The sequence below is a fragment of the Durio zibethinus genome, chromosome 15, assembly GCF_047325235.1.
Source record: "Durio zibethinus cultivar Kanyao isolate XHJ-2024 chromosome 15, ASM4732523v1, whole genome shotgun sequence".
Lineage (NCBI taxonomy): Eukaryota > Viridiplantae > Streptophyta > Magnoliopsida > Malvales > Malvaceae > Durio > Durio zibethinus.
This window is the reverse complement of record NC_143176.1, coordinates 8015376-8029263: the sequence shown is the minus strand read 5'-3', so window position 1 is coordinate 8029263 and position 13888 is coordinate 8015376. Positions and strand designations below refer to the sequence as shown.

Below are 13888 nucleotides of genomic sequence, written 5' to 3'. Positions count from 1 at the left end.
TTTTTAAGTTTACATTTTTATATATATAATAAATAATACATATTTATGACTAGAGACAATATAAAAACAAACTTTGGTGAACAAGTTATTTACATCCTCTATTATTGAGAGTAGTCCATCTATTTTGGATCAGGAAAACTCATTGTAAATTCTTAATCATATATATGAAAAACGTTATAAACACTCATTTCGGACTAACATTTTGCAAACTTACATAATAAAAATTTTCGTCATTGAATTTTTAGTTCAGTGATATTAATTGTATTGGAGTCAGTTTAAAGATTAAAAATTTTGAATTTGAATCTTAAATTTAATTCAAAAGATTAAAAAAAATCAAAATTTTATTACTTCACAGAAAGATTTTCATACTTTTTACTTAAATCTCTAAAATAAAAAATAAAAAAGTGAGTGTACCACTTGAATGTAATATTTTAGTGCATTTAGCAATATTGTATAATTTATTTATCTTATGATAGGTGAACCCATTAATTGGTATATATGCCAAATGCAGCAGCTGCTAAATAGTATAAGCTCTTAATTTCATGCCCCCCAGCTCATTGTCAACTGTCAATATTTTATCATAGTCTTAAAAATCGTTAATAGTTCCTATGTTGAATCTGCTGCAATCATTTATTGGGATTTTGTATAAACTTCAATTACTCAAAATTATTTATGACCATACCATACCTTATCCAACTCAACTCGTCAGCTCATAAACCACTTGCTTCCTTCGCAATCCATTGAATAGATTGAAGAAAAAAACATTGACTCCCAAAATCAACAACTTAATTAAGCAAAAAAAAAAAAAAGTAAAATTCCACCATAACTTATAAGTAAAGTTTTGGTTTTAATAAAAAAAGTGTTAACAACATCTGTTGATCCGAGTAAAGAAACTCAATTTTTTTTATATAAAATTTTAATTTCGAATTTTATGAATGAAAAAAAATATATGTTAAGAGAGTTTGTCCCCCTTATAAGATTTAATTCGACTCAATTTTAAAATAATCAAAATTTAAAATGATTATCAAATATCGAAAGATTTTAAATAAAAAAAAATGTCATAAATATAGTAAGGTATCTATGTTTCCGACAATCTCCGCTTTTTTTTCCAAATAAATGTCATTCAGGCTGTTGAACTAGCCATGTGCAAAGATCCGTCTGCTAAAAGAACATCTTTCGACCAATTTGTTGCTTAAAGCTAAAAGACTTGGTCACCACATGTCCTACCAAAGTCACTTGAATTCCAACATAGTTTGGGGTTTTGGGCATCAAATCACTTGTTTTCCTAGATTTCAACAATTTCAAATGACAAAATGTCATGCCCTCTGGCCTTTCCCTCTCTCAAATTTGTTCGCCTGGTAACCCAATCTCACACCACATGGAAAATTGAAAAATCACATATTTCTCTTATAAATTTTCAACATGGGCTCCTTGAAAGTGCAATACAACCATTAGAGAAGTGACAATCCCAAGTTAAAAGTTCTAAGGCGTCCATGTTGCTTGTCATTCTTCATCAAACAACCCATCTTACATTGACCCAGTCTGTCAATAACGAAACCTGCTCATAAGGCCCATTTTCTCAATCTCTTAACCAAATACAATATATTATATAAATTTTATTGAAAAACAGATATAAATTTTTAATATTTTATTATATAAAATTGAGACTATGAACTTTTATTTTATTGTGATTAGAATTTTGATGTTATAAAATATTTAATTTTTTGTTAAAATCCTCTTGGTTGGATTATGTAATTTATAAAATAAAATATTAAAATATAAAAGATTGATCAGTAATTAATCGAGTACTAATTTATATAAGCCAATAGTATTATATTATTTCGTTTCATAAAAAATTTAAGTTAAAATTTTGAATTGACTGGCATTAATTATATTAAATTCAAATTTAAGGTTTCAAATTTTGATTATGAATTAAGAATGAATAATTTAAGAAAACTATAATGGTTTTTTTTTAAAATATAACAACATTTAATTTACTTGTGAAAATGGAAGGAGGATTTTGAAATTAATATTGTAATGGGGACAATAAATCATTTACAATTAATTTGTTGTTCTAGCTAGTAGAAAATTATTTTTTTGTATTAATTAGTAAACAGATGGCTTTAATTTAGATTAACCTCACGTTGGAAAAGCATATGGTTAAAATATTAAAAAAGTCTTAAACTATTTTATTTTTATTATACCAAAAGAAGCTATTATCCTTTAATTCATTTTCTAATAAATTTTTATTTCAAAAGAAAGATTGATTTATGTTTAGGATTTATTTAAATATAAATTAAAAATTAAAAATTTATTTATACTATTTAAAATTAATTTTTGTGTCATCTATTTATAATTGTATCATAGGAGACAAATTAATTAATGTATTTTAATATAGGAAAGAAATATTTGCAATTTATTAGTTTAAATTATAATTTTAAATTTTAACTTTTGAAATGTGAATTAATTAAAAGACATATGACAATTTTTTAAATCTATCTACATGTTAAAAATGTAAACTATCTACATAAAATTATTTTTTATCAAAATTTAAATTTTTATATATTAATATAAGATATAAGATAAAATTAAACATTTCAATTAAAATCTTGGAAAAAATTTTCAATTAAAATATTTGTGTCAATTAAAGCGTGTCAAGGTTTATAAATACTACTAGTATTTATTGATCATAACTATTTACAGAAAGTTTTGATCTTTGAAAATTATGTTACAGTACAACTTCAAAATAAAAACATACATTTCCAGTCTCGAAGTTTATAAAAAGTTGAAAGAACATATAAAATCAAAGCGGCCTTGACCTTGACATACGAACAAGAATGGAAGAAAAATTCAAGGGACTGCAACCGCAATGCCTGTCAAGCGATGAGTCCGGCCTGGACAGATTAGGTAACCTTGATGATCGAAAAGAGAACGATGATGAAGATGAAGAGCTCGACAAGCGTGGTGACGCCATAAATTCACCATCATCAGAGCTGCACATCTCAAAATTCGAGTACTTATCTGACTCAGTTATCACATCCAAATTATCTCCTTTGGGCCCTGCTTCATCGAGCTTCTTGTTTCCATGGTTTTTCTTGCCTGGCTTCCAAAACTTGAACCTTAGTTTCATCGAAGGCTTAGGTTCTTCGATGTTAATACATGGTTTAGGTAACCCAAGGCTAAGCACTGCCGGTGGGGGACTTAGTGGTGGAAGAACATCTTCCTTGTGAGGTTCTTTTGGTGTCCCTGGCTGCATTTCCCAATTAAAGGGCATCCCTTCAGAGCTCCGATAGTAATATCTCCTAGAAGAACAACCAAAAGAAGAATTTCTTGAAACGATTCTATTGAAGAACAATTCATCACCTTGAATCACCGATACCCTTTTTTCCACACCTCTCCGACAATTGTTATCCATGTTTTCTTCACACCTTTGTGATTGTTTTCAAAAGTAACAGCTATTTGAAGCAATACAAGATTATTGAGTGCATATATATATATATAGATAGAGAGAAAGAAAGATTAAGAAATTAAAATTTATAGTCTAAATTATTAGTTCATATAATTATTTTAAAAAAATAATATTCAATATTTTTAAAATTTAAATTTTAATATTTATAATTTTTTTTTATTGTCAACTTACGATTTTTTTTAAATAAAATGAAAAGTTAAGGAAATAAGGTCTTAATTATCCGGTATTTTCGACAATGATAGAGTACAGGCACATGCTCCAATTGTCTTGACAGTTGACTAGCAACTGGTTTTTTTATTAAACTCAAATAAAATTTGTCTAATCTTTTATTAATCAAAGGTGTTAGTCCTTTTCTGTTTGCTTATCGTTTTAGTGACTTGAATACATATTATATGGACAAGAAAAAGAAGATTAAAAAAGAACGAAAATTTTCTTTCTTCTTAAGATTACGTTAAATTTTTTGGGTGCGTTGGACGGTTTCTATAGCATGTGCGGTTACCAAAGCCTTAAGACATGGCTCATCTTTTATTTCTATTTACCCCTGCATTGTTCTCTCCAGGCAAATGATGAATGGTGAATTACTAAATTATTGGTCATTTGACATTTGTTGCCACCAAAAAAAGGCAAAGGGTGAGTTTTATATAGACATGCCTACCCACCGGGTTATCTTTTGCATATATGAGTTTGATTCTCGAATCGAATTTTATATAAAAATTTATGAATTGGGATTTAATTTAAAATATGTTTTAAAAAATTAATATTTTAATATATAATTAAATTTCAAACTTCTTAAATTTAACTAATCAAATCTTGAGTAAAACTTCTAAAAGGTTGACCAACCTTAATTTAATTCGACCCATAAACATTTTGAAATTCAACCTCCAAGAAGGTGCTAAGATAGCATGAATTTCATTTTTTTTTCCCTACTTCACCTCGTCTCAAGATGAAGCCTCAAATTGCCCTAGACTTCTAGTCTTGTAGATCAAATGCCAACAATTTGCTCTAGCTACGGAGCAAATCGAGGGCCTTCCTCATGGCTAAGGAACCAACCTTTTTTGTGTAAGAACTTTTAGATTGATTCATTGTACATGTCTAAGAATTTATGTATTTAGTTGACTTTTGAAGACTTTTTCTTTTGCCATACATGTGAAAGTTCACTGACAAATGAGGTTTAGTTATGATAATGGAAAGATAGAGAAGGTAGTTAACCAAATAATTGAAATCTAAAGTCATTCATGTTAGGGCAAACATTTAAAATAAAAATACCTCCTCTTATTCATTGCTCTTTAACATATGTATATTTTTTTCTTTCAAGTTTTATTTTTTTTTCAATTTAATTTTTATATGTGTATGAAATACCGACCTGGACAGAATTCACAAAGATTTTATTTAGTTTAGGTTGAATTTGAAATTATATCAAAATTTTTTATTTTTGACTCTTAAAAAGATTCAGTGGCCAAAGAAACTATTGGAAAGCTTAGAATATCAATTGAAACACGAATAAAAAGCTATAGGCCATTTCTGAAATTTAGCAAAAGTGAAGTTCAAAGTTTGCCTCAAATAGACTTTGCAAATTTTTTTTTCTGCCTAAAGAAATACTTTAAGAACAATTTGAACAGAATATATATCGTTGATTACAAATTGTTCAACTAAATATCCGAATAGAAAACACCAATTCTTTGTATCAATGGCATGACAAATAAAAAGCTATTGATTTTTGCTCATTGGCATGATTTTCTGCAATCTTTTCAGTAATCCATGAACTATTTGAAAGCCAATTTGTATCAAATTTAAGATAAAAGGACAAAAGTGAAAGAAAAGAAAGTGTTCATTTGGAAATTTAGGATGAAAATCTAATCATTCATTTATTTTCTATGGTATTGGTCTATAGGTTGCTTGCTTTAACTACACTGACTTAAAATTCAAGCTTTTGCTGCTAGTGCTTCTTGGTACATGTTAAGAATTTAACCCCTTACTTGCCCTTCTCTTCAAGCTTCATGCATAACGACATGGGCTACTTGAGATTTTATTTGTCAAAAACACACGATACCAATTGGTGCAGCACATGCAAACTTCCATGGAAAAGGAGAAACCAACAATTCATTTAGGTTGCATTTGGTGACTTTCCATGTCATGATTTCCAGATTGTTAGGAATCAAAGATAATATGACAACGTTTGATACATATGAGAAAGTGTTGATTAAATTCATAAAATGTGTTGTTTTATTTTTTCACCCATGGGAAAGTAACTTTTCCACACCTCCACGTTAATACACTTTGTGAGGAAGTGATATTCACGAAAAAGTTAAATTCCCATGAATGTAATATGTCAGAATTTGCTTTCCATTAATTAAAATCCAAAAAATGTGAGCACATTTTATAGTAGATGTATTATTCATAATTTTATCTCACAAAAAATTTATCACAAATATTGATTCAAGCCTCTATATATATATTATAATGAATCCTCAAATTATTTTGATGTAAGATTGAAACATTATAAACTCCTTCATTAAAATTTAATGTCCAAGTTAAGCCAAACACAAAACATATATAACCACACATGGAATATACTAAACCAAAATCATACAATACACTAAAATTTTAAAGATGACTTTTATCATATAATACTTAACTCCCGTTTATGAGAATTCAAAAAGGTAAGTGCATAGTGTAACACTTAGCTCCAACATTTTTTATCGGTGATTATTCTAATATTGGTTATAAAACCTCACACTAGATTTACAAGATATTATTTTCTTTAATCTAAAAATCTTTTGATTTTATCCCATAAAAAATATTTCACAAATGACTTCAAAATTTTACATATATATATATATATATATATCATTTATATATAAAAATATAAACTTCAAAAGTGTTAATAGTGATCAACCCAAATATCTATATAAATTTTTAAATTAACAAATTTATTCATAAATATATATAATTTTTATTAATTTATTTAAATTTAATTTAAATCCACTAAAATTTAAAATAAAGTTTATGTAAAATTAAACTACTTAAAATTTTAATTCTAAAAGTATTAAAAATGATTGTTTAAAATATCATTAGTAAATGTTTTTATAAAATTTAATTTAAATGAATTTTTTTAAATTATTAGACTTTTTTTTTATAATTAGATTAAAAAAATATTAAAAGTGATTAATTAAAATATTATTATTAACTTTTTTATAAATTTTAATTTAAATAACTTTTTTCTATTATTAAACTCTTTTATATATATATATATATATATATATATATGACAATTACATTCCTGGTTGACCTCACAGCTAAGCCTAAAGCTCTAAAACTTACTTTCAAAGACAACTAAAGCATTGCACCTATTGCTCCGCGTTGCTAGCCTGGAGCTCTGCAACTTGATACTGTTGCGTACAATTTTTTTATTTTTCTTACTAGTCTCGAGAAAGACGACTCCAATAATTGGATTCAAGTAAAAATGCTTTGTTTATGTCGACGTTAAAAATGTCTGTCAGAAACATCAAATGCAAAATGTTAATTTTTCTTCGACTTTTTATTCAACGGCCGACTTTATTACATAATAGCAAAAATTCTAATGCTCGACAAGGTAATGAATTTAGAAATATCTGAGTTGAGGACAAGGATTTCAGTTTTCCAGGAGACTGCTACTTTGGATTTTTGATGATTTGGTTTCAAGTTTCAACTATCTTTAACTGTTCAGTTGCTTGGTCGTGCATGAATGCACTTGCGAACATGTGTCAATAGACAAGACAATAGGCATATTGTTCTTTTAATTAAACTAGAACTAGGATGATAAAATAGATAAAGACATTCACTAAGCAACTGCAAGCATGCAAATACAGCAGACGATACCTATGTCACTAATTACATTAACACTACAGCTTTAGAAGAAAGCCTTAATGTAGTTACCACAAATTCGAATAGACCAGACGGAACTCGGTAGTTTACAAGCTTGCTTCCTGCCACACAGCTTTGCAAAGAACCAACTTCAGTTGATCCTAATCCGAAATTTCAGACGTGGCTTTTAGGCTTCCCAAGTTATACCCCCTGAAAATTACGAGAAAGTCAGCGTGAATAAAACCACAAAACAGTATGAAAGAAACCTAACAATTGAGAACATAAAGTCTCTAATTAACATGAGTGGATTTCCCCTAAACCATATCTCCTTCCCAAGGTAATAATTTGAAATATAGAATTGATTTCAGCCATAGGCAGTGGAAACAGTAAACGGATTGCAAAATGACCAGTGAAGGTGGAACAAAGATATGCAGAAAATGAACCCAAAATTTAACTCGATTGGTTCATACAATCAACTTTAAGAGATGACATCCAACAAGTCTGGAATTTAAATCTCAATACCAGCAACTCCTTCCTCTATTCCCAGGCTACGGCCTCTTTTGTACCAAAAAAAAGAAAGATAAAACAGAAGATAACATAAGCCTAGCTATGTTAATCCCATCTACATCTCATGTAATTCCAAGTAGCCAATCCCTGACAGGAAGAAATCAAACACCTTTGATACCATTTCACGCTTGCCCAGTATATACACCAGAGAAATCTTGCTTCGTGTTACTCCTATGGATGCAGGGTTCCTCAAATAAACTATTTTTGAAATAAAAGTGGCATAAAGGGTAGTAGCATCTAGGCTCAGGAAGCTTTAATGGGAGTTGTATCACATCAAGTTGCCAGCAGACAAGGTTAATTGGAATTTAATTGCGAGCACATGATGATTATAATGGTGTAAATGATAAGATCATGCATGCTATTGCCAGGGATGTCTTCTATCTTTTGTAAGAGCAGGCAGGATGGACATGTATTGAATAACCCTTTAGGAAAAGAAAATAAGGGCAAATGGAAGCTCTTCCAGATAGTATCACCACAGGCTCTTGGTCACGGCTGCTATTTGACATGGAAGCTTCTTTGATCTCCAAAATACACAACCCTTTTAATGATATTTAATGTTTATACCAAGATTGATAAACCCTTAAAAATAAGGCCAAACAGACCTGTACATTTGCACCTATGAGGACTAGAATCCTACATCTATATGGTAGAGATGCACAAAAACCTGCCTTTTTTTTTTGTTGCAAGTTTAAGTTTTTGTTTCGTATTTTCTTGAAAACAGTCACTGTTTATTGACCCAGAAAAAGTTTTACTGAATTTTAGGTCCTTACTCTTCGAAGCTTTAGCATGAAAACAAGAAGAGGGGTGCCTAAAAGGAAGGACTTTCTTTTATACTTCAGATCCAAAAAAAAATTTATTACCATTTTAACTTTTAATACGGATCTGAATTTTCTAAATTAGCCAGCATAGTTTTTAGTGATGCAGACCAAACTACGCACAATATTCCTAGAAAGAAGTCCAAAGAAAAATCACCTAAATCAATCTAAGACCATTTATAAGCTACTTCTAAACAAACAGCATTCAAGGAAGCCTCAACAAGATATACCTAATAGAGTGCCTCAGTAACATCAAGATGTCAATCTAGCAATTTGATGGAAAAAAAAGTTTAAAAAAATGAAATTGGACAAATTCTCAAGAATTGAAAAATCAAGTTATACCTCAGCTGGTGATGAAATAATAGATTCCCTGGTCAAATTTCAAACATTCACTCTTAGTTCCTCACATGATTATGTAAACAATTAAAAAACATATAGGATTCCACAGGACAACAAGAAGTTGGAACTACCTTGGTCTCTCTGCCTTAGCAAGATGTTTGGACATAATGGATGCCTGCAATAAGGTCCATTGTCATGGTTATATCAATATTTTCAAATAATAACAACGACAAAAAAAAATGGACTTGCAAGAAAATATTACTATCTGCTGGATCTAGTTATATGTGTGCAAAAGTTACATGAAAAAGTTGGTATATGGAAAGAAAATATTAAGCTCAATCCATTAAAAGTAATAAAAAAATGGTTAGCTGGATTCCTAAAATCTCTTGTAACATAAAAAACTCCACTAGTAAGACTATATATTCAAAATGCTTGATTGTCAAACAGAAGTCCTGTTTAGTCATAAAACATTACGACCAAAATGCAGACTAAAACAATTATTGGCACAGTTATAAGACCAACAGGATCTCAAATGATGTTTGCATACATCAAAAGTTGAAGTCCTTAGCTATATGCAATGTAAGGGGAGAAAAAATGCTGAACTGAGATCCTTGCAAAATCTATCATAAGTTAAATTAAATAGGTAGGACTATATTGCAGAATGCTTGATTGTCCGGCTAGCAAAACAGGATCAAGTTATGTATTTAACACTCAAATTAACTCATTAAAGTACTACATCTATAAAGTACGCTACCTGCTCCTGGATTATGCTCCTCGCTTCAACAAGTTGAGCTTCAAGCTCAAGCTCCCTCTCTGTTGCTTCAGAAGTGACTTCTGCACCTTTATGTGCATCTTGTAATTGAACCATACGCTCCTTGAAACAAAGAAATGGGAAAAAAAAAAAGTGTCAACATTTTACCATCTTAGTATATAATTGTTATAATAATTACATACTTAAATTTAAGAGAGAGAGATTACTTTTATAGAAGCCATCTTAGTGCGAAGACTTTCTTCTATTTGATCCCTAGCCATGTGAAAAGGAAGATCAAAGACATCCTATAAAAAATAACCCAGAAGCTTAGAAGCAGCACTTGGCCCATTGGAAATTAACAATTTTACATGCTTTAGTAAGTCATACCGTCCTCCCACCCAATGGAGATTGTGATGGATCACTTTCGTGTCTTTCGCTGACGGGCAAAGATTGCTTTGGCAACCCATTAGGAGCATTAAAGAAATCACGCATATCTACCTGTAATCAAAGCTGCAGTCAGAATTCATATGGGTACAAACAAAATAAGGAAAATTGAACACCAGAAGCCAGAAACATGAAATAATATTTGAGGACAGTTGGAATAACAAGCAATAGATAATAAAGTATTGGAGGAGGCATATCTATAACAGTTCCTCATCACAGTACAGTCCCCATTACAAAATCGCAATGCCACTTACAAGAATAATGATGTACCAGGGAACTGATAAGTGAGACATTTGCAATTTCATGCTTATTCTTGGGATGCATAAAGCACAAATACCCAACTCCTAAATGGACAACAATACTCTACTTCAGAGTGGATATTGTGTTCCCAGCCCAAAAAGGGGTACATGGTGCTGTGCCAATTAAAAAAGATACTGAGTCCTTAGGAAATTCAGTGCAATATATGAATATGTCGAATGTCCTTTAATCTATGATAATGTAACTAAACATACCATTTCACCAACATTATAGACATATCCAAAAGGCCAAGACAGGCATGCACACACACACACACACACACACATGATTAATTTGATCAATCTTCTATAGTTTGGTTCATCGCGCAGATCACTGTTTTGAACTGTTGATACTTGACAGATTCTGACTTCAAAATGTTAACATTTGAGAACAGCCTTTTATTGCACACCATCTTTCCAAAGCCTTTTACTTCCTTACCACATAAATTCAGAAGTTAGAACATAGCAAGTGTCGATAATTTGTAGAATGTAAAGTCTTTGATACATTCAAGATTAATTGACTCATCAGTCATCCATTATAGGTGTGATACCAGATCAACACTTGGCAATAAAATAGCATCGTAATACTCTGGGCACAGAGTAAACTATCTGCATCAAACATCAACCATATATTCTAAAGGACAGTACTCGTTATTAAAACCATTGACTAACCAAGGAACATCTGAATCTCTTACTTCTTCCATTCTTTCATGTTTCTTACGCTACATACTTTGCAATCATCCAAGTCCTTTTTTAGATGCATCATATTTACATCTTTTGGGGCTAATATTATTTCATAAATTGATCCATTAGGCAAAGAGCCTCAAAAAATGTCAAAATGAACACACCACTTAAAACAGGAAAAGAGAGAAAGAAAAGACAAGTAGAAAATCGGAGCGAGCTGAGAGCAGCACGGAAGTACTATAACAATAAAACAGATATTTCCATAGTTGCATTTTTACTCTCAGACAGAAGTTAGGAGCTGTATAGGTCCATTATGCTGCGGCAAGAATTCTTAAATAATTTCACATCATTAGCAATTAGCAAAGCACAAAAAAGAAATAAGTGAATCCAGTTTTATATTTCTAAGCTAAAAAGCAAAGCTTAAGCAAATTTAATTCTTCCATGCTACAAAAAAAATGTATACATCATATATGGACAAAAAGTTAATTTCCCAGATAATAGTAATTTGCTCTGCAGCCAGATCTGATTAGCATAGGGCGATACTGGACAAAATTGAGCAAGTACGACAATAGGGGATAAAATGATAAGTATATACCTGCATTGATCGCAATAATGCTCTTAAATCAGCATTTTCTGCCATCAATTCTTGATTTTTTGCCTCATAAGCATCCACCTGAAAGATCACACATCAGTAAACATAATTTCATGGAGGCCATAAATTGTTAATAACTCAATCACTCTTCATACAATCTTTTTATAGAAATCATTGTCTGCCTTCTTCCCGTTCCAAGTCCCACGTTGCCGTCCTTCTTTCTGTGTGCACATATCATAATATCTGTTAGCGGCATTAAATTTAGATTCACTCAGTAGTACAATTGGCACTAGTGCAATTAACACCTGAAGTAAATTCATTATCTCCATTCCTGATCTTGATTCCTTCTTCTTCTCCATTAAGACTTGGTTCAGTCTCTCCTGCAAAAGCAACACAAATTATATTTCCTACTTAAATATACTGCTTTCTCCTCAAATGATCAATAAATAAAAAACTAAACAAGATCCCACCTGCAACTTTATGTACTCCTTTTCCTTCTTCTTCATTTCATGTATTTGTTGAGTTCTCACTTGCTTTTGTAGTATCAAGTAAAAATAATAATTGTCAAGAAATTTATATCATTCCATATTGAAACACAAAACAGAAATCGAACTCTGAACAAGCAAAATATGCCTAACCTGATTACCAATCACCATTCTCTGAAACTCATCCCGCTCTTGCTGTAGCTTCTCAATCTGTGCCTTAAAAGCAGCTGTACTTTTGGCTTCCTAAATCATAAAGCACCACTGTAAGTTTCCTTAATTCGAATAGGAATTAAAACTAACACAACCCAACACACTAAAAAAAAAAAAAGAAGATAGAAATCAAAACCTTTCTGGTAATTGTTGCTATCTCTCTATCTTTAGCTTGCAAGTGTCCATCAAGCCTCTCAACTTTAGCCTCTAATCTTGTTATATCCGACAATAACCTACACAGAACAAAGGCAAAAAACAAAACGAAGGGAAAGGAAGACAATGAATAATGCTCCCAAAATCCATTAATGATGAATAGACATATCCAAAACCAGTACACAACTTAATCTTTCCATACTCATATAAAATTAATTAAAAAACTGAAAGAAAATTATTGGGATCGGACTAAATCAAGCCACAGTTGTCAAAAATGCACTAAACTAAGTTTAAAGTTAATTAAATAGACAAATAAAGATATACTACAATTTATAAGCTTTCATTCCCCAAAAATAACAGAAGCATCCATAAAGGCAAGCAACTTCAAGGCGGAAATAAATTACTAAAATTGAAACATCAATTGGAATTAAAAAGAAAAAGATTACCGTTGTCTTTGCTCATTAGCAGACTCTCTAAAGTCAATGTCGCGCTGCCTCTGCTGCAGCAATGAATAAATGCAATTGCAAGTCCTCGCAATCGAAACCTATCAATCACATAAAACAAAAAATCCTTTACTCTCGATCACAAAAAAATTTTAAAAATCATTTCTTAAAAAGGAAAAGAAAAAAGGAACGTACCGGATCATTGGAAAACAGATCGAGAGAAGCAGGAAAGCCGAAGGTAACGAGCGTCTGGTTCAAGTACTTTGAACAGTGGTCCAAGTTTCCAGTATCGGCAAATGTATACTCTCTGAAACACAGAAAAACTACATTTAAAAAGAAAGTTGTAAAAAAAGAAAGAAGTTTTGATAGAAATATGAACTGACCCGATAGATAAGGTGGAGTGAGGAGGCGGCTGTGACAACCAACAAAAAAAAAAAAAGTTAGTTACAGGAAAGAGAGAGAAACGAAGTGTTCGATTTTATTTTAGGGTTTGAGAAAAAATTGATTACTCTGAGATCCAAGTCTGCATCAGTCGCTGGCATTGCGCGCGAGAGAGAGAAAGCACAGTGGATATCTGTGAGTCTCCTTTGTCTGAGTAGCGAGTGAGGGAGGAGATAGAATAGATCTAAAAAGCCCTTAAAGCGGTGGACAAATTTGAAAATTGAAATTAGTTAAAACTGGAGACTTTCTTTGGACTTTTTTCGGGGTTTCAACAAGCTTCGTGACCTCCGTATTTCAATTGAAACTTGGCCAACCACTAATCTGGCGTGGTAGTATAGAATAAGTTCTTGTGTTTT

General features: G+C 31.0%; 2 protein-coding genes across 3 annotated transcripts; both read right to left on the bottom strand.

Moving 5' to 3' along the window:
* Positions 1-2797: 2797 nt before the first annotated feature.
* LOC149514649 (uncharacterized) lies at positions 2798-3449 on the bottom strand. Its single transcript, XM_089744282.1, has one exon. It carries the CDS (start codon positions 3413-3415, stop codon positions 2804-2806), a length of 612 nt encoding a protein of 203 aa, XP_089600408.1. The 5' UTR covers positions 3416-3449; the 3' UTR covers positions 2798-2803.
* Positions 3450-7158: 3709 nt separating this feature from the next.
* Positions 7159-13838, bottom strand: LOC111301741 (uncharacterized). Of its 2 annotated transcripts, XM_089744561.1 has the most exons (16): positions 13601-13838; positions 13475-13503; positions 13287-13398; positions 13095-13192; positions 12632-12728; positions 12439-12528; positions 12271-12333; positions 12106-12180; positions 11956-12021; positions 11804-11881; positions 10172-10282; positions 10012-10089; positions 9788-9907; positions 9165-9208; positions 9037-9064; positions 7159-7522 (listed from the first exon to the last, which is right to left on the bottom strand). In XM_089744561.1, the coding sequence occupies exons 1-16, from the start codon at positions 13631-13633 to the stop codon at positions 7514-7516; spliced, it is 1131 nt and encodes a 376-aa protein (XP_089600687.1). In that variant the 5' UTR covers positions 13634-13838; the 3' UTR covers positions 7159-7513. The 2 variants fall into 2 exon arrangements, with proteins under 2 accessions (XP_089600687.1, XP_089600688.1); XM_089744562.1 differs by lacking the exon at positions 7159-7522 and having other exon boundaries at positions 9031-9064.
* Between the last annotated feature and the right edge of the window lie 50 nt (positions 13839-13888).